The 21,240-nt window shown below is 49.2% G+C and overlaps 1 protein-coding gene across 4 annotated transcripts in view; it reads right to left on the bottom strand.

Annotated features, from left to right (window-relative positions):
- Positions 1–13,860, bottom strand: part of CA12 (carbonic anhydrase 12) — a 48,853-nt gene extending 34,993 nt beyond the window's left edge. Inside the window, exons 1-2 of one of the 4 annotated variants that reach the window (XM_070421396.1) lie at positions 13,614–13,860; positions 8,536–8,556 (exon numbers count right to left, since the gene is read on the bottom strand). In XM_070421396.1, coding sequence (XP_070277497.1) covers positions 8,536–8,556; positions 13,614–13,698 — 106 coding nt within the window. In that variant the 5' untranslated portion in view covers positions 13,699–13,860. The remainder of the gene's footprint in view (positions 1–8,535; positions 8,557–13,613) is intronic. The other 3 variants (XM_070421382.1, XM_070421391.1, XM_070421376.1) reach the window with 3 other exon arrangements.
- Positions 13,861–21,240: the final 7,380 nt, after the last annotated feature.

Below are 21,240 nucleotides of genomic sequence, written 5' to 3'. Positions count from 1 at the left end.
ACCAATTTGCCTCTGGGCTCCTGAGCTTCCTGGTGGCCAAAGCCAAAAGGGACAACAGTTCTTTGCATGATTGCCGCAGACCTGCTACAAAACCTCTTTGTTCCGCAACCTTCAGAGTCACCTCTTCTCCTTTCTGTACTTCTCATGCAATTCTCAGGGGACTGGGCGCAGAGGGGGGGACCACCTTCCGAAGGTAGCAGGCGCCATTTGCCTATGTCACTGTTCCCTGCTGTAAGGAAAGCTCTCTCTCGTCATAGCTGAGGGGCCTTTCCTGAGCTACGTGTCCTAGGAGGTGGGGCAGCATGAACCACTTGCCCTAAACCTGCAAGCATCCTTACAGAATCCGGGTGGGTCTCGGCCTGTTCACGCAGAAGTCACAGCTGATCTAGCCACAAGTTAATGATTGAAAAATCATTTAAAGAGTTAAGATGAACTGAACGAACCATTTAGAGTTACACCAGTTCGGCCCTTGCCAGTTTGGCTTAGTGGATAGAGCGTCTGCCTGCGGACCGAAGGGTCCTGGGTTTGATTCCAGTTAAGGGCACATACCTTGGTTGTAGGCTCCTCCCCAGCCTGGGCTCTGGTCAGGGCACATGCAGGAGGCAACTAATTGATGTGTTTCTCTCACATTGGTATTTCTTTCTGTCTTTCCCTCTCTCTTCCACGCTCTCTAAAGATCAATGGGAAAATATCCTCAGATGAGGATTAAAAAAAAAAGGTAGAGTTTACACCAGTTCTGAGTCAACCTTTTTAGACAGAAGGAGGCGGCAACTAGTATTTGTTCCTTCCTGGTTGGCATAAATCAAATGCTTGTCTGGTCACCGGAAAGCTTGTCCTTAAAGAAACTCTTTAGTAAATTTTTTTTAAATGGCACCTAAATTACTTTGTTTATAAATACTTGTAATACTGGTCAAACACCATCAAAAAAGTATATGTGAACTATGAAGTGATTGAAAATTGGAAAAAGTTGAAGTTAAAAATCTAATACTCCCCATCATTCCTATATGCTATATTGAACAGTATGCAGACTAGCCATTATTTTTACACTTTCTTGCCACCACTGTCTTCACAATTTAATTCTTGAGATTAATCATTTCAGCTCCTTTCTTTGTGTTCTGAGCATCTAACAGATGAGTGTGAGTGAGTGTGAGACAACTACCCTATTTCCTGGCTTCTAGATGCCATTGAGGATACAACCCAGTTTCAGAGAAGCTGAAACGCAGGGAAAGTGTGTATCTGAGGATCGATGAAACGCGGTCTTCGCCCGCAGCACATGGCGTGGCCCGGAAGAGCCTGGCCGTGCTCCTGGGCTCCACGGTGGTGCCCACCGCCTTCACCCCCGTGGCTGCCACCGCAGGGAAGACATTAACACGCCAGGAAAGAGGGCCCCTGCTCCCTCCATGGAGACCGAAACAGCCCCTGATCCATTCTCTCCCTCCTGGAAGCCAGACTTTTTAGTACATATCTGCCTGGAGCTGCCTTCATCAGCCTGCTTTTAATTCAGCCTCTTAGCTTTAAACCTTTCCTTTGAGCTGGTGAACTGCACGGGCTCCTCTCCCTCTTGCTGCCAAGGGCATTAACCGGCTCCAGGGGAGCTGTGACCTGCCCTCCCCTGAATGCCTGGCTCCCTGCTAGCAGGAAGCAGAAAGGGCAAGTTTGAGCACAGCCAGAGACCTGGCAGGGCCGGTCCCAGCCCCAAAGCCAGCTCTCACCTGCAGTCCAAGGCTCCACTCTGCTCAGGGAGGTGAAGGGCCCTGCATCGGGCTGGGCTTATGGAGCCCAGGTTTCTTCCCCGGTCCAGGCATCCACACCTGAGCCCTAAGTCAAGGCTTAGCCCCAAGCCTCAGGTGGGAGTGGGGCCCAGTGGCCCTGGGCTCGGTGGCGAGGTCGAGATTGGCCTCCCCTCCCTGACTTGAGCTACACGTGGAGGTGCCCACGGCTATGGAGCCAGATGTCCAGTCCCTAGAGGCCAGGAAAGCATCAGGGAGAGTAGCTCTGACTCCACCCTGGTCGGAAGGAAGGACGAGCCTAAAAAGAACATTCTGGCCTCCGATGTCCTTGTGAGGCTGAGAGCCCTGTGTTTTGTTCAGCCCCTTTCTTTCTCACAAAGGGATGCCCTTTGTTCAGACTATGAGTGGATGCCTCCTGGCTGTTAAAAACTCAGGCAATTCGAAAGGCAGAGAGAAGCGGATCCTTTCTAACAAAACTCACGTTCGTTGGCTATTGCAGAGTTTACAAGCATTTCTCAATTATTAGCAGATAAAATTCTACCATAACTGGGAGGTGAAGGAAAGAAAATGATGATCAGTGTTGCTGATTGTGTACAGTGCAGCAGGCACATCAGCCTCTCGCTCTCCATGTACAGTAAGTCCTCACTTAATGTTCCCCCAGAAGTTCTGGGACTTTAAGCAAAATGATGTATAATGAAACCAATTCTACCATCGGCTTATTGATGGAAACAAGTTGGTTCTAAGGCATCTTATTCAATGTGTATCTTATCTAATCCTGCTGTATTCTTATTTAATCCTCACCACACCTCTATGAAGCAATTGGTACTCAGACTTGACTGAGCATCAGGATCACCTGGTGGCCTTGTTAAACAAGGCTGCTGGGCCGTGGCCGGGTGGCTCAGCTGTTTGCAGCATCGTCCTGTGCACCATAAAGGTTGTGGCTTCAATCCCCGGTCGGGGCATGCATGGGAGGAAACCGACAGATGTTTCTCTCTCACATCGATGCTTTTCTCTCTCTCCCTTCCTCTCTCTCTAAACAATCAGTCAACATATCCTTGGGTGAAGATTTTTAAGAAAAGAGAGAGAGATTGCTGGGCCCTGACCTAGAGTTTTTGAGTCCCAGGTGGATCTGGGATGGACCGAGGGAGTATATTTCTAACAAAGTCACACAGAAGATAGGCTTTGGCTATTTCCTCCCAGCCTTTTCCCATGTGTTTCACTTCTGATGTGCAGTGTTCAGGAAGGGCATCTGAGGGCCCAGACCATGCTGATGTTGCTGGTCCGGGGACCACACTTTGAGAACCATTGAGGTAGGTGCTATTGCTCTCATGCTGTAGTTGAGAGGTCCTTACTTTCCTAAGGTCAGTGCACCAGAGAGTGAGCCAGCAGATATTTCCAAATGGAGGTCTGCCTGGGTGTGGCTCTGTACACTTCAGTCTCCGTCCTGGTCTTCTGCTTCGTGCTGCCCCTCCTGACACTGCACCTGCCTTGAGGAATAATGCTAGCTTTCCTATCTGCCTACCCAGCTGGGAAGGCCAGCTGAATGCAGGCCTGTGGGCAGCCACAGGCCAAGGTCCTCCAGAACACACGAACCTCAATGCTGCAACTCAGGACAGATGAGAAACAATTACCAGGGGGTGAATCAGACCACAGCTCATCAGGCCCAGGCTGTCACAGCGTCAGTTAGAAGTAACTGGAACTGTAGCTCAGAGTTAATAAATGGAGGTTTGTTGGATTGCCAGCCTCAAGGGACGTCCCCAAGATACAGGGGTAAGGATTTCCTGGTATGAAAAACATGTTCTGGCCTTTCTTTGCTCTCTCTCCAGGAGTGCCTTGCGCTTGCTCTCCTCAGTCATCCTCAGGAGAGAAGTCGCTGGTGTTTTAGTTGGCTAACCCCCCTACCTTTGGGGAAAACAAGTGCTCTCCTTCCTTCAACCAGCCTTGTAATTGCACGCACACCCTGACTGCCCTCTGCGTTCTCCCGTGAGGTCTGACTTAGTCTGCTCTTCATACTGCCTTTGACTGTGAGGCCACATGGCACCTTGATCACCACTAACAAATAGAAGGTAAAGGGTTTTCCTCCTAGCCTCCTTCCGTGTGTCCCCTGTCGGTTCTCAGAGTTCAGGCAGGGCTCCGGAGGATGTCCCAAGTCCCAGGGAAAGGTCATGGATAGCAATTTCATATTCCAGCAGATTCAGGCCAGAAGGTGGGTGGAGGCGGAAGGCGGGAGCCCGGAGAAGCAGTGTTTGCCCCATGGAAGACCCCTTCCCGGTTCCCAAAGACAATTCTCTAAGACAGAGCATCTACAGTCTGGGAGAAGGAGAGCACAGGAGGAATGCTGTGGCATTCCCGGGTCTCGCGGGTGCTACCAGAGCGGAGGGCTGCCCAGCCACGGCAGAGAAGATGGGCAGGAGCCTGGGAGCGGCTGCAGCCTGCCGCCCGCACCCCCAGGCCCAGCCAGCCACGTCATCCCAGAGCTCCCGCAGCAGGAGCCCTGGGCCGCTGGTTGCCTCGAGGGCCCTGACCAGGGGAAGGTGGGACTCAACCTCCAGGAGGTGGACTTGGCTTCCATGTTCCCTTTCCATCCCATCTCTTTTGAAGGGTTAAGGGTCTTATTTCTCCAAAATCTCTAGCAGACTGTGGTGGTGGCTGACTGCTGAACTAGCCGGACCCGAGGAGCACCAGAGCAACGCCTGGTTACCCAGGAGGGAGCGCGGTGCCATTCTCTGCTCACATGACGTGTTCTTGGGTTGTTCGTTCCAACAGTCATTCTTCTTGGTTGCTCTGCTGTTTTGAACACACACTGAGGAATTTTGGGGTTTTCTTGGGGAGGGCTAAAAACACTATCGGGGGAGGATGACTCTCCCAGCCAGCTGGAGTTGTTTAACTCTTTCCTTGGCTACAATATACACACAGAAAAGTGCCTGTATCATAGCGAACAGCATGACGAATTTTCACCAACTGAACATGAGCGGCTCCTCTCCTGGCGCCTCCTTCCATCATCCCCAGCCCCCGAGGGCACCCGCTCTCCTGACTTTACCAGCACGGACTCGCTTCAGCGGCCGGAGTCATCCTCAGCTCACATGACAGCCTGACTTGCAGCTGCCCTCCAGGTCGGAGTTGGCGAAGCTGCCGGGGCTCAGCTAGGTTGACCTGGGACTGATTTCCACTGGGGAGGGGCCCACCCAGCAATTCTCAACCCAGCACATGTCCAGCGGCTGCTTCAGCCACCCGGGCAGAGTGCACAGGGGACGATTGGCCCCGTCTCGGCTACCAGATGGCCCTCCTGTGTCCAGGGAGGCCTCTGAGAGGTCAGCCTGGTGACTCAATGTGGAGAGGGATGGGGGTAGAGTTCTCTTTCCACGTGTTTCTAGAAGTCCTGCCACGTGTCCCAGGCAGTGGGAGGTCCCTGAACAGGATGATTCAGCAGCTTCTACGTGCAAAATAGCTGAGTCTGCGCCCTGGGCAAGCCACGTGGTGTTTGGTTGGAACTGCCCCATTCAGGGCAGCCCTTCTGCGTGGAAACCGTCCTTCCCAGCACCTATGCCAGGTCCTCTGTTTACCTGGGCGGCTCTGAGCCCAGGTGCCAGCTGCCAGCCGGGACCCGTTTGCCTCCTCAGTTGTCCTCCATCCCGTCTTCCTTCACCTGCCCCCACTGAGAGCCAACTCCATATCACGAGCTCATTTCACTAATGAAAAGCCAGATTTGCCTTTACGCTCACCCCCCTCCCCCCTTTCATGGCATGCATCATTAGACTCTACCCTCTGCTTCCTCAGCAAATAGCTGCTTTAATTGTGCGGAACACAGGGACAGAGGGCTGACCAGAGCTAGTGGTCAGGAAAAAATGCTTCTGAACTAGTTGACGTGGCTGGACAGAGAAGCCCTCCTTCGGGGAACACCGTGCCATGACTAAGGAGCAGAAAGATTTTCCTCCCACACCTTCTCAACTCTCTGTTCTCTGGAACTATCTCACTCTGCCCTGGGCAAGGGGGGAAGGGCAGGGAGCCCTGGAGAGATTGGAATTGTGTTTCCACTATACCTGGGAGGCTAGTACAAGAGGTGAGGCAAGCTACCCCATCTGGTCAGTGGTTCTCTTATAGAGTGTGTGCAAATTCACTTGGGAAGTGCATGAAATAGACAAGCTTTTGAGGTTCCTCCCTTCCCCACGTCCAGGCTAAGTCTCAGCAATCTGCATACTTGGAAAGCATTCCAGGCGGCTCTGAGGTGGGGGACCCCGAGCCATAGTTGGAGGGACAATGGTCTAGAGAGCAGCGCCTTCCCCAGTTTACAGATGGGGAGAGAGCGAGACCCAGAGGACTCCAGTGGCTTACTACAGATCACATGGAATAAGGCCCGGGACCCGAGTCCCGCCTTCTTTACATGCCTGCACTGCTCTCGTCACGTCCCACACACTGAACTTGCCCGTGGAGCCCAGAGGCCCTGAGGCCCTGACCTGTCTTTTCTTCCTCTGTGGGGCATCTTGCCCTGCTCTTTCTTTCTCTCTTACTGCCATCACCATAACCTGGATGTTAAGACACAGGATGGGATGTCTTCTCCAAAGGCCAAACTCCTTCTTGCTTTCTGCTTATCCTTCCCTCTCACCCCCCCACCACCATGTTACTCTCCCTGTAACGCAGATCACCCCCTGCCCTGCACCTCCATCTACGGGACAAAGTCAGAAAGGCCTGTCCTGCCCTTCCATGTCTCCCCTGTTTGTCTCAACCTATCTTTATGACCTCAGAACCCATCACTCCCTTGTAACTCCTTCTCTACATGATTTCCCTCAAATACCACTTTGTTCTTTCTTGCCTCCACTCATGTGATGCCATCGTCATCTTGGCCAACAGCACTTCTGCCCTGTCACACTGAATCCTCCAATCCCCCCAGGCCCAGGTGAAAGACCTCCTCCTCCAGGAAGCTTTCCTTGACCATGCAGCCCTAGCATTCTCATCCTTCTCTGAACCATCAGAGCACTGAACCATTTATTATCTCTTATTATTACCTTTTATATTCTGCTTTGAATTGTGAGCCTTAAATAATTCCCAGCTACAGATCACAGCCTACTCTTCAAGTTACCCACCCACTTAGCAACGGTGCTTTGCACATAATAACTACCTAAGGGATGTTAGTAATGCCGGAGCCATCAATGCTAGAGCCACGGAAACCTTGGCCTGTAGGTAGCTGATCAATTAGTTTGATGACTTTTCTATGCCTCCTGGGCTAACAAAGGCTTTTACAAATTTAAGCCAGGTCTTCCTCTGGATTCGTCGTCCACTGTAGTAATCAACTTCCCTGCTTGTCAACGAGGCCAGTTCCACCCTCCCACTTACCATAACAAGCTATGTTGCAAGTCCCTTGTGACTCTGTCCTAAACAGGACATGATAGTAGTTCTCCCTTATCCATGGGGATACATCCCAAGACCCCCAGTAGATGCCTGAAACTATACATAATATCGAACCCTATATATATATATACTATGTTTTTATCAGTACATACATACCTATGATACAGTTTAATTTATAAGTTAGGCACAGTAAGAAATTAACAACAAAAATAACAAAATGGAACAAGTATAATAGACCACATTAAAGGCTATGTGTGTGTGGCCTTCCCCTCGCCACCCCCAGAACCAAGAGAGCCACTAAGTAACTAGCAGGCAGGGAGCTAGGCAGCGTGGATGTGCAGAACAAAAGCGATGATTCACGTCTTGGGCAAGACGGAGTGGGACGGCTCGCGATTTCATCACTCTACTCAGAACGGCGCATAATGTAAAACCAATGAATTGCTTATTTCTGGAATTTTCCATTTAATATTTTCAGACTGTGGTTGACCTTGGGTAACTGAAACCACAGAAAGTGAAACTGCAGATAAGGGGGGACTGTATTAGCATTCTGCACTCGCCAGGGGACCCAAGTACTCGGCCTCCCGTTCCCACTCCCGCTGATGACCACGTTTCCCATTCAGTGCAACACACCAGCTACGCTGATTTCAAGGCGCTTATCTTGCAAGCCTGCCAGCAGTGGCCAGTGTCGTTCTTGACCCAGTCCCACAGGAACCCCATTGCACGGCTGATGTCCCTCTCTCCCCGTTTAAGACAAGCATCTCTTTTCACTAAGGATGTTCCATCTCCACTTCGTCTATTGCTTGTTTACAAACAGGGCAAGAAGTTGTTAATTCTAGACCTACTGACAGTTTAATCAGCGGTTCTCAACCTGTGGGTCGCGACCCCTTTGGGGGTCGAACGACCCTTTCACAGGGGTCGCCTAAGACCATCCTGCATATCAGATATTTACATTACGATTCATAACAGTAGCAACATTACAGTTATGAAGTAGCAACGAAAATAATTTTATGGTTGGGTCACAACGTGAGGAACTGTACTTAAAGGGCCAGAAGGTTGAGAACCGCTGGCTTAAGTCTTGGGGCCTGAGCCAAACTTTCAGAAAAGAGCCCTTTATTCTTTGTTTATTGTAGGGTAAATGTCCTACAGAAGAGAAAGGCTCTCTCCTGCCCAGGGCCCTTGCAGTGTGGAAGTACCCTGGGTATCTTCACCTGGGAGGTCTGGTAGAAATCCGTGCAGGAAGCCTTAATACTGACTCAAAGTTCAAGCACACAGAGCAGGCTCGTCTGCTAGGAGAAAGTGTAGCATGCAACCCCTGTGGAGAGATTCCTCAGAGAGGCCTTTGTGCCTATTTAATAATATCAGAACTGCTCTCTCTAACCCCAAAAAATATCTCTAGAGATCGTGACTTTCTCATTAAACACAGCCATCTCCTAAAAAAATATTTAAGATCTCCACTTACCAATATAGGTCCAGTCGAACCCTGCAAAGAACAAAACAAAGCAAGTTAAGTACAATTATACTTGAACAAGTTGGAAAAAAAACACAGATTTCATTTTGAAATGGGTGAGACGGAAAAGGGGGTGGATGCCCAAAACTCTTTCAGTAAAAGCCTCCCCAGACATCCTCGAGATGCCAGATTTTATTAGCTGAGTGGGTAATAAATTCACAAGGCTCAAAACCCAAAAGCTGCCGAAGGGTCTACAGTAAAAGCTCTTTCTCCTGCCAGATCTCTCTGTTTCCACTGGAGATGGCCAATTCATCAGTTGATGGAATCTTTTATGGTATGACTGCACACACTTATGTATTGTATCTTTCCACCCCACCCCCGCCCCTCTTTTTGTTAATCCTCACCTGAGGATATTTTTCCCATTGATTGTTAAAGACAGTAGAAGAGAAACAAAGAGGGAGGGAGGGGGAAGGAAGGGAGAAAGAGAGGGAGGGAGGGAGGGAGAGACGGGGGGGGGGGGGGGGGGGGGGGGGGGGAGACATCAATATGAGAGACAAGTCGATTGGTTGTCTCCCACATGCACCCTAACTGGGGCAGGGGATTGAACCCGCAACCCATGTACATACCCTTGACCCAGAATCCAACCCACGACCCTTCAGTGCACGGGCTGGCACTCTAACCACTGAGCACACTGGCCAGGGCTCCTCCCTTTTTTCACACAAAGGCTGGCATGTTGGAAACACTATTTTGCATCTTGCTTTTCCCCTACTTAACAACACATCCTGGAGAATAGTTCACATCGGAACATAAAGAGGAAAACACTACCCTCCAAAGGAAAGTGTTTCTTCGGGGAAGCTGCCGCCCTCGCACGAGTTAGATTCCAGGGGTGGGAGGAATGTGTAGGAAATATTCTGCCAGGAATATAACGGAAGTCACCGCCACTTCCCACTCCCCACCCTGCACACGTCAAAGTCCTTCATTCCTACATCAAAACACATTGTTTGAAAAGCGGTTGCAGACCCTGCCTGACACCTCCCTCCTTACCTCCAGAAGGAGATCGAGACCCTGAATTGAGACTCGGGGTGTCTCAGGGCCACATCCCAATGCGGGGACTGTCCAGCTCCCAAGTCCCTCTCTCCTAGCTTCTCCCAGTGTCTCCGTGCTCTCGGCCCACCGGGGACAGCGGGAAGAGGAAGGCTCTCCCATCCCCTTTCTCTCTCGGGAACTGATTTGAGTAAAATTTAACTGGTCACTTATGACAACTGGGCATCTCTTACTCAAGCCAATGGTGGATTTTAAAAGCTAAAAGAGGACTTTGCTTTTATTTTTAAAGCTGGTTTAACCTCGTATTTTTGTTGTTGTTCTGTTTCATTTCTGTGCTTCAGTGCTTTTAATTATTTTAATTCTCAATATTAATTGGTAATCTTATCAAAATACACTTGTACATGGTTTATAGAGTCAGGTGGTTCTAACAAGGCTTTTTTTTTTAATCGGTCCCCTGATACCCCTAGTCATTTTCTTGCTCCTTACGGCACCCACTTTGACTACTCTTCAGTTAATTCTTTTGGTATTATCTCCATATCGCTACAAAACATGCCCCTCTTTTGCTCTTTCATGATGTGTTTAGACGTAGGCATTTACTGACACCCCGCCCTAAGTTCCCATAAACTTAAGGAATCTTTGATTCTTCTTCTCACTCTTTGGGGGCTGGGGGGGAGACCAGACCAATCCAAGTAGCTGATGTAAACTATGGACCTTTTCCTCTTAAAAATACCTAAGCTTAGACACAAGTTTATGTACAATTAGTTTCAGGAGGTCCACAGACCCCTGGGACCTACTATGGACTCCAGAGGCATCAACAGTCCCAAGATTAACCTCCCCTGGATTAGCAATTGGATGAAGGCGGTCAGAACCACAGGCGAACCAAACTTGTGTGTGGCCCCCACGTGTGCACCAGCTCTGCACTGAAACAGCAGAGAAAAGGGACAAAGGAAGCGCTGCCTTCGAACCACGCTCCAGAAGACATCAAACCTCCTCCCCGAACAGTTCCCTTCAGCGTTTTGTTTCAGGGGTTCGCTATTAAAATACAACCACGGACTTCACACAGAGAAGCAGATGGTTTCCACTTAGCCAGGCAGAGAGAGCTCTCGGAGGCCTGGGATGTCGTCTGACAGGCCACGGGAGCACCCTCACCGTTGCCCTGAGACACAGGCCACTCCAGGGATCCTGGAGGCCACCAGGAAAGCAGCTGCTGCCTGGGAGCAGTCCTGCTCTGGCCGGAAGTTTTAGCTGCACTTTCCCCCGAATCGAATCGTACCCAATACCCTGCGCCTTCTGCTCCGCTCCCGAAAGCTCGCTCAGCTGAGGTTTCTCCTGTGATCGCAGTGCTCATCCTCAGATGAGGCACCAGCATGATGCTGTGGGAGCTCAGGGACCGAGGTTGCAGAGTGGACACCTGAGGCCCAGCAGCCCTACATGTCTTTGAAAAGCAGCAACATCCAGAGCACCTTTCGCTGACCTCCTCTCTCTGCCCAAGCCTGGTTGGGCCTCAACACTCAGCGCTTTGAGTGTAAGTGGCAGCGTGGAGGGGCTCGGGAGCAGGGGGCTGGGGGATTAATTGCCGTAAAATGGAAGCGAGGGTGATCTGAGTTGGGGGGTTCACCGGGGAAGGTCAGGCCCCAGCCTGGTTCACCGTCAGTTCAGACGTGACCTCAGGCAGACTTCATAAGGAAGTGTGTGTCTGTCTGCGTTTTATGGATGTGGCGCCTCCTGATTCCTCACGTTAGCTTTAGGGACAGGTGTGTTACTTAGCAGGACTAAACTGACCCTGCAGGATAGGTCAGGCCAAGGCTGCTGCCGCTGCCCCTTCCCCCTCCATGGCCCTTCGGGGAGGGGAACTATTCCTTCCCAAGAGGGTCAGCCTTGGGAGGCCCAGCCTGTTAGAACCTGCAGCCCAGTGTGTCCCCGGCAGGGAGAATGCCCTGTGTGCTCTCCAAGGAAGTGATATTTACATAGATCCAGGTCAGGGGTTTGGGGCTTTGCCCGATTCCTGTCCTGGGTGCTAGAAGCTTCCCTGAGTTCTTGAGACTGCCCAGCTCGCCACACTGGCTTCGCACAGAGCCGATGCTGCAGAATTCACTGCCATGTTCCCCCAGCAGCTAAGCACCCAAGGTTTTCTCCGGAAGACACCCGAATTCACCTCATTTTGCTCCCTCCCAACCTCAGACAGTTTTCCTCAGACATTCTCCAGGGCCAACGGCTGGAGATTTAAATGCTCTGGGCAGAGGGCAGGCCACACTTTGACCCCATTACCAAGCTTACCCCGCTTCAGCCCCAACCTTGGGTTAATACTGACACTCCACACCTCAGTGATTTTTGCCTTGACCTTGTCCCCAAGGCAGTTAAGAAGCCCAGAATCTCATGAGGAATAATAAAATAAAAACTGTGTTCTTCAAACCTAGGGGTAGGCAGGTGGGTTATTCAGTGTGGGGTGAACGTGGAGTTTTTATACCATCCTAACTTGGAGAATGGGGAGGGGAGAAGGGAGGACAAAGGGGGGGGGGCGGGGAGAAGGGCAAGGAGGGCAGGGGAGGAGGGCGAGGGAAATCAGGCAGGAAGAGAACAAGCCGGAGGAGCTGCCCCCAGAGTGAGGGGAGTAACAAACAGGCTTTCAGGAACAGCAGCCAATGAATGGCTGTTTCTCTCTCTGGTCTTAGAACAGCTTGGAACTAAAAGGGAGACTTTTAGTGAAACTTCAGGTCTCAGTGCAGCTTTCTCCAGAGGGGGATACATGCCAAAGTTTGTAGTTTTAAAAATTAATTTCCACTTTTACATAACGCCTTTCTCTCACCGACCTTCTATTTCTCCCGGGGGTGGGGGGGGATAATATTAAGCATACCATGCCAGTGGACTGGAATTGAATTCAGAGTAATGGCAAAGCTGCTGACAGCCCAGCTCCCCACTGTCCCCTGCCCTGCACCCACTACCCCCCAGCGGGAGGGGGCAGAATGACCTCCAAGAAGGAAGGGGGCTCCTGTTTCACATGCTGAACAGGTCCGATTCCCCACCACCACTGCCTAGCCAGGGAGTAGACATGTTCAGCCATTATGGTCACTTTGGGTCCTTCTGTAACCATTTCAACCTAACGGGTTCGGGATTATAGCACCCACACATGTCTTTACAACTTGAGGCAAACTGTCAAGGGCGGGGGCCATCATCAGTTACCGGGGCGTTTCCACAAAAGTCACCATTTACTCTCTGAGAAAGCATTCACCCAGCTGTTGGGGAGGCAGGCAAAAGCCTGGCATCCTCCCCCACGTGTTACAAAGGACTGGCTAACCTGACCTTAGCTACTCGCTGCAACTCACTGCACAGACCTGAGTCTACAGCCGGGTCCACCCACCGCCTCCTGCCACCTCCGTCCGCACCCTCAGCTCCAGCCTCAGGGCTAAGGGCCCTGATTACACCCAGAAATAAGGTGTGTGTGCTCATCTGAGTGCGCGTACACACACACACACACACACACACACACACACACACACACACGGTTAGGACAGTTTTTCCTGGAGAAAAACAATGATTAAGGATGGGATGCATCATCCCTTTGACTTGCAGGTAAAACCCAATGGCGAGGAGGCTCTCCTCCCGAGTCAAGCACCCGCTCGGGTGGGAGGCTTCTGCCCTGGAGCCACTGCACACCCTTCCCGCCGCGACCGGGCTCGGGATGCCACAGTCCCCTTCCCATCGCGCAGCCTTTAACATCCCGGTTCCCGGACCCAGTGAGCAAGTTCCCAAGCAACCCCCGCGGAGCTGCAGGTGCTCGGAGAACATAGACACATTTCAATAGGAAGACAGTGCGTTCCCCCAGCCACGGCAGGTCGTGCATTCCACCGGGAAACGGAGCATCCCTCCTAACAATGTGCAATTGGACACGAGGCTTGTCCTTCCCTGCTCCCCCTCCCCGCACCCCCCTGGTATCCCCCTCCCCCTCAATGATTTTACTTCATCATTTACAAGCCCCGCAGGAAATCCCTCAGTCCAGGGGGTGGCTGAGCGCTCTGGGACTGTTAGGAAAGAGGCAGAAACTTTACCGTTGAGTGGGGCTGTGCTGGAAAGCTGTTCCTTTAAGATCAAGAGCAGGAGGACGGCCGCCGCGCGCAGGCTGCTGTGGGGCATCTTCGGTGGCTCCTGCGGGGCGGCGCGGACGGCCCTGGGCTCGGCTCCTTCCCGATCTGGTCACCTGGCTGGGACCAGGGAGCGCGCAGGGGCCGCCACACCGGGCACGGGGCACCGCCACCACGTGCGCGCAGCGCAGGCGCAGGCTCGGCCAGCGCGTCTGTTCTTTGCGCTCCTGGCTCCCTGCGGGCTGCTTTTATGGAGCAGCTCCGTGATGTCACCGTTCGGAGGAGAAGGATGCCCTGCCTACAGGAGGTCTGGCGCCTCAGCTCCCAGGTGAGCTGTCGTCCTGACTTCAGCCGCGCTCTGTGGGGCAGTGGCCCGGGCGCTCCTCCTGAACGCGGCTGACCTGTGATCCCAGTTTTCCGTGGGAGCAGCGGGTAGGCGTGGGTGCGGTCAGCCCCATCGGGAACAGTGTGTCTAGGGACTCACTCCAGTGGCCCTGCCCTTAATGAGAAGCCCCCTGAGTACCATGCCGTGTGGACAAGATCCTCCTCCAGGGCCCCAGTGGTGTGCCAGCCTGGACTGGGCACACGTTAGGGACTACACAAGACAGCAGAGGGGCTGCATGCAAATTCAGTTTCTGTGGACTGGATAGTGCATCCTGATAAGGTCCTACCTTTGAAATGTAGATACAATGAAATTAATTAAGATTAGGTATGCCCAGCAGGAATGGCTCAGTTGGTTGAGACAACCCTGTGCAGCAAAAGATTGCTGGTTGGATTCCTGGTCAGGGCACATACCTGGGTTGTGGGTTCCATCCCCCCATCAGGGCATGTATGGGAAGCAATCTCTCGCCCTCTCTCTCTCTCTCTCCCTCTCTCTCTCTCTCCCTCTCTGCCTCTCTTCCTCTTTCCCTCCTTCTCCTTCCCTTCCTCTCTCTAAGCATGTCCTCTGATGAGGTTAAAAAAAAAAATAAGACTAGGTAAATAGCACAGTCGGTACAAGTGAACAGCTTTACTAAGCAATTAGATTTCCCTCTAGTATCAGGTAAGTAGACAAGGCTCATGCTGGTTCATAATACCCATTTATTCTCTGGGAAGCGGTATGGGTCCCTTCCCTGGGTAGCAGTGGAGGAAAGGGATTTCTGTCATTTATTGAGCACCTAGTATGTGTCGAGCACTGTGATAGGTCTAAATCAGTGTCTGAGTTCTGTTTCCAGTGCATGTATTGTCATCACCTGTTGCCCATTTCTGCCCACTTTCCTCACATATCTGTATTCATTTAAATGTGTAGACATACATCTAGTCATACACATGTGGTTCTGATCCCCTTTGGATGTAGTCCATGTTCAGTTGTTAAGTCAAAGGCCTAATTAACCTGCTACCCCAATTCTCCCCAGATCTTCCTGCTGCGGTTACTGTGACTTGCTGTTCTCACCGCCCTTGTCACTAGTGTTTTGTCTCCTCTGCAGGGCTCCCGGTGCTGGGCTCAGTTTCCCTCCCACTCCATGACCAGGCCTGTGCCCTTGGCTCCCTGCTGCCCACAGACATTGTTCAGGCCACATGGTGTACTGAAGGGTGCCCACCCCAAGCCCTGGTACATGACCTCTGGTTTGGTGACCTGGTCCATCTTGCCCTCTTCTCTTGGCCACAGTGGCCTGTCCAGCCCTTACCTCCCTCAGGTCTGTGCTGACCCTCAGCCTAGGTGGACTCTCGGGCTGGCCTCAGTGACCAGTGAAGCGTCTTGTCTGTGCTGGGTTTGGGGGGATAGAGAAAATTCTCTGCTGAGGGCCACCAGGAAGCACACACCACCCAAATTTCAAGGGGTGCAATTGTTCTGTCCCTATCAGTTCAGCTATTGTTTGGGTTCATAAAGAGCTTTGAAGTCTTGTTAAGGAAGTAGTTACAATGACAATCTAGTTACAAGCACTTTCAGACCACAGTCGGCTTAGGGATGACCTTTGAAAGAGCCTTGAGTGAGCATTTCACTTGTGGTTCTTAAGACATTCATGTCTCCCGTCTGTCACCCAGGGCTTCAGAAGATGAATGTACTAGTGGAACACAGAGGCGGGGGGAGCCACTGCAATTCAGAGATGCACATACTGAGCCCATGGAGGTGAAGTCACTCGCCCCACATCTCAAGACTGCTTACAGGTAAGCAGGCCATGCATGTGCATTTTGTTATTCCCACTCCAGGTGTTTTCCCATGATGCCTGGCTAAACGTTAGTTCAATTTCTCCTCAAACATGCCCCTCTAAGTGTTCTCCAGGGATCCCCAGAGATGAAGAGGGTTTTTAAAAGTGGGCTGGATTTAGTGGAACAGTAAGGCAAAATTGTGAACTGGGTTTGATGGAAAGACAGTGATGGGATGTTTACTGCATGTTTAGATCAGAGACCTGGTTAATGAGGAAGAATGGGTAGCAATTAAATGAGAATTGACAATATAAACTGAGACCCATTGCCCTAATTGTTTTGGGTAATTTTTTTCTTTAATCTTAGAGAAACAAAGGGGGAAAGCAAACAGAAATGTATGGAATGGCCAAACTTCTAAAGTATTGAAGCTGAATGTCAAGGCCACACCATTTCCCCCTCAAACAGCCCACAAAGCTAATCAGCTTAAGTTCCCAAGTGTGGGAACTTTTCCTGCCAGAGGCTTCATCTGAGGCTTGTGTGGTTGAACATGTACCAACTTGCTTCGCCGTCATCAGATGGGACTGTTGTCAATAAATAACCATTACCCAGTGGGTTAAGGTGGAAAGCAGACCTTCAGCTCAAAATGAAGCCGTTGGCCACCAAATGACATACCCATTCAGAAGACTCTAGGGAACAGACCATCTTTAAAATGTCACCATCTGCCCGGCAGGTATGGCTCAGTGGTTGAGTATCAACCTATGAACCAGGTCATGGTTTGTTTCCCAGTCAGGGCACATGCCCAGGTTGGGGGCTCGATCCCCAGTAGGGTGTGCACAGGAGGCAACTGATAAATGATTCTCTCTCATCCTTGACGTTTCTATCTCTGTCTCCCTCTCCCTCTCTGAAATCAATTTTAAAATATTTAAATAAAATAAAATATCTGATCAGAAGAATTAATATTGTTAAAATGACCATACTACCCAAAGCAATCTACCTACAGAATCAGTGAATTTCCTGTCAAAATTTTAATGACATTTTTACAGAAATAGAACAAATAATCCTAAAATTTGTATGGAGCCACTAAAGACTCTGAATAGCCAAAGCAATCTTGAGAATAAAAAACAAAGCCAGGGATATCACACTCCTTGATTTCAAACTATATTACAAAACTATATTAATCAAAACAGTATTGTATTGGCATCAAAACAGACACATAGATCAATGGAACAGACAGAGATCACAGTAATAAACCCATGCATATATAGTTAATTTATGACAAAGAAGGCAAGAATATACAATGAGGGAAAGGATAGCCTCTTTAATAAATGGTGTTGGGAAAACTAGACAGCCACATGCAAAAGAATGAAACAAGACTACTATCTTATACCATAGGGGACCCTAGTTGGAGAAACCCTCTTGTACTGTTGGTGGGAATATAAATTGGTGCAGCCACTATGGACAACAGTATGAAGGTTCCTTAAAAAGTTAAAAATAGAGCTATCACCGAACCCAATCAAGGGCACATACCTCAGTTGCTTGATCCCCAACCCCAGTCAGTTAGGGTGCATGCAGGAGGCAACCAATCAATGTGTGTCTCTCACATTGATGTTTCTCTCTGTGTGTCTCTCCCCCTCCCTTCCACTCTCTCTACAAATCAATGAGAAAATATTCTTGGGTGACGATTAACAAAAAAAAATTAAAAGCAATGGAAAAAATATCATCTGGTGGGGATTAAAAAAAAATAAAATAAAATAGAACTACCATATGATCCAGCAATTTCACTAGTAGGTATGTATCCAAAGGAAACAAAAACACGAATTAGAAAAGATATATGCACCCTTAAGTTAGCATTATTTATAATAACCAAGGTATAGAAGCAACCTAAGTGTCCATCAATAGATATATGGATAAAGAAGATGTGGTACCATATATACAATGGCATACTACTTAGCCATAAAAAGAATGAAATCTTGCCATTTATGACAATATGGATGGGCCTTGAGGAAATCATGCTAAGTAAAATAAGTCAGAGAAGGATAAATACCATATGATTTCACCTTTAGGTAGAATATAAAAAACAAAACTCATAGATACAGAAAACAGAATGGTGGTTACTAGAGGAGAGGGGTACAGGAGTGGGTGAAATGGGTGAAGGGTACAAACTTCCAATTATAAAATAAGTCATGGGGGTGTAATGTACAGCATGGTGACTATAGTGAATAATACTGTAGCGCACACTTGAAAGTGGCCAAGAGAGTAGTAAATCCTGAAAGTTCTCATCATAAGGGGAGATGGGGGGATTTTTTGTACCTTTGTACCAGTATGGTGACAGATGGTAACTAGACTTATTGTGGTGATCATTTTGCAGTGTATGCAAATATTGAATCATTATGTTGCACACCTAAAACTAATATGTTATATGTCATTTATACCTCAACTTTAAAAAAAATGTCACCATCTGATTCGACATGAGGGTGAGGCTGATGAGTCAAAGGGCCAAGGAGTGTGGAGGACAGGAATGTGGGGTTTAGTGTCAGTCGGTCTGGGCTGAAGTGCCTGCCTCACCACTGACTAGATGGCCTGAAGAAATAAAATTCTCTGTACTCTAACCCTTATGCCTGAAAGGTCAACGATTAGGCAAATACTGCCAAATGGCACCAGCTTTGAGAAAGAAGAGCCTGGTGTTAGCTGTGCACTTCTCAGCTCTTATGAACTCACAGAATCTAATTCTTACACCAAAGGCCTCCCTCTCTGCCCAGGACAGAATGGGTCCCTCCTGGTTATACACCAACCTTTTATTACACTTATTACAATTGTAATGACATAGTTATTATGAGATTTTTTTAAAACATGTTTTTATTGATTTTAGAGAGGAAGGGAGCGGGAGAGAGAGAGAAACATCAATGAGAGGAAAACATCAATATCGGTTGGCTGCCTCCAGCATGCCTCCTGCTGGGGATGGAGCCTGCAACCCAGGCATGTTCCCTGACGGGGATTCAAACCAACAACTTCGTGGTGCATGGGTCAACGCTCAGCCACTGAGCCATACCAGCTGGGCATGAGATTATTTGTTTTAAGTTGGCACATTTGCTCAGAACAAGGACTATGCCTAGCACAGTGTCTGACACACAGAGGGTGAATGAACAGAGGAATTTCCAATCGCCTTATCTTATTCCAGTTACATATCAATTCTGTTAGTGACCCAGGGGCCAGGATTACAACCTGCACTTTACAGATGAGAAATCTGAGGCTTGGGGAAGTTAAATCCTTTCCATACACGAGTTCATGAGGCTTTTGAGTGGTAGAGACTGAATTCTCAACCAGATGACTGTCTCCAAGGCCCAGGCAGGCTCTTTCCACAGGTGTCCTAATACATGCCTCAAATGGAGCCGGTTTCTTTCTGGATCCCTCTGAGATGTAGATTCTCCGGTTTTCTAGATGCTGTGATCAGTTATCTGTTGGCCAGGAGCACAAGGTGGCGATTGCATAATGCCCAGCACGGGTCATGGCCGTGTCCTCCTCCCCAAGCCCTGTTACTGAGGAGCCCGGCACTCTGATCCATGCACAGAGCAGCCAAAATGTGATAAGAGGAACCTGAGCCCACAGAGATTTGATTAAACACAGTAAAGGAGACAGGGAATATGAGCCCAACCTCATAGTTCCGTGTTATATTAATGAAGTCTGCTTGAGGGTGTGGAGGGAAGCACAGAGTGAGAGCCGGAGGGACAGCGGGGAAGGGGAGGGGAAGAGGGAGAAGAAAGGAAAAGGCCAAGGGGTTTCTTCTAACTGAGCAGTGGCTGAGGGACTCTCTAAGCCAGGAGTTGAATGGACCCACTGATCCCAGTGCAAATGTCCAGGTCTTTGAAAATAGTCAGTTTTGTAGCTTTCCTCGCAGCTACTTCTGCAGCTGTGGCTTGGAGTCATAACCTCCGTGTGAACCCTCGCTGCCCTGCTCAGTTTCAGGCAGATCAGTGGAAGGGCAATGTGACCTGCAGGAAAGAAGCCAGACTCGTGGCTCTGCCTGGAGCCAGCTCTGGGCCCTTAGCAAAGCTCTTGCCCGGTATATGCCTCCGTTTTCTGACCCATTAAATTGAAATAAGAATGTCTAACCTCACACAGGGTTGTGGGTGTGACATGAGACCATAGACGTGTACATACCTTGTAAAACAAAATAAAAGCACTTGACATACACAAGATACTCCTAAGAAGTGGGCTTGGAACAAAAGAAAGGACGTTATTTTGATCTCAGGATTGGTTTACTAATCTAAGAAAATGAAAACTGGATTCCAACCAGGGACTGGATTCACCCAGCCCCTGCCACCATGTACCATGCTTACTGGTGACTCTGGCCCAATTACTTGTCCACCAAATCCTTTACCTGCTGCTTCTGTCGAGTGAGGAATAATGGCTCGTCATCAGGACTTTTATAAAGCACTCTGTGTAATTAATAATAAATTACAATAATTCAAAATTCTACACACAAAGTTATCATTTTAAGTGAAAATAAACCTTGTCCAATATGTTTTACCTTTTTCAGGTAAATTATTCTGAAAACCGTAGTTAGCTGACACCAAAACTACTTAAGAGATATCATTAGAATAGAATAGATTACGGTTTCTCACAACCTTCTCCCCTTCCATACCTGCTGGATTCACTCTTCTCTAAGGGGTTTGGTCCAGATCCTGTTCTTCTTGTTCTTAGTCTGAAGCACTGTCATCTCTCACCCATTTTTTAAACCAAAGTACAGTTACATTTGCCAATCACATTCTAGCAAACTCACAGGTGCCAACCTAAAGCGAATAGTCCTAATATCAATTCTGACAACTTCCACCCAGGGTTAGGGAGGACAAGTGGTATAGGGCAGGAGATTTGGCAGCACATGAACCTGGGTTTTGAAACTCAGCTCTACCACGCACTACCTGTGTGACCTTGGGAAAGTCATGTAACCTCTATGAGTCTCAGTTCCTACTTTTTCAGAAGATGAGGGCCATAGAATATATATAGCCCAAGGAGCAATAGGGAGGAATAAGCATAATAAACTAGGCAGGTAAAGAACTTAGCACAGTGGCACATAATTAGCACTATAGAAGAGGTGGTTCTCTGCTGTAGAACGCTCTTGACTGGCTGAAGGGGATCTATTTCACCCCATAGTTTCTAGTTTGGGTAGCCCCACCAAAACCCATGAACCCTAAGAGAAGAATGAGTGAAGATTTCCAGGTACCTCTTCCTCCCATAATTCTACACATTGGTCTCTGAAAGAACATCCTTTGTCATAACAAACCAGTCTTCCTACTGAACAATGATGCCTTCTAAGCAAGTAGACTCAGAACAACTTGGCCACAGGAAATGCTTGATCACTGGAGTCCTGAAGCTGGAAGGTATTCCTGGGCTCAGAGATGCCACATATTATTGGAATATGCTGGTAATTTCCTTTTGCTTGGATTCTCTAGTTTTCTACAATTGCAAG

The sequence above is a fragment of the Myotis yumanensis genome, unplaced genomic scaffold, assembly GCF_028538775.1.
Source record: "Myotis yumanensis isolate MYYU_CA2020_CCGP unplaced genomic scaffold, mMyoYum1.0.hap1 SCAF_1, whole genome shotgun sequence".
NCBI lineage: Eukaryota > Metazoa > Chordata > Mammalia > Chiroptera > Vespertilionidae > Myotis > Myotis yumanensis.
Note: the sequence above shows the minus strand (reverse complement) of the source record. Positions and strands in the feature narration are given on the sequence as shown.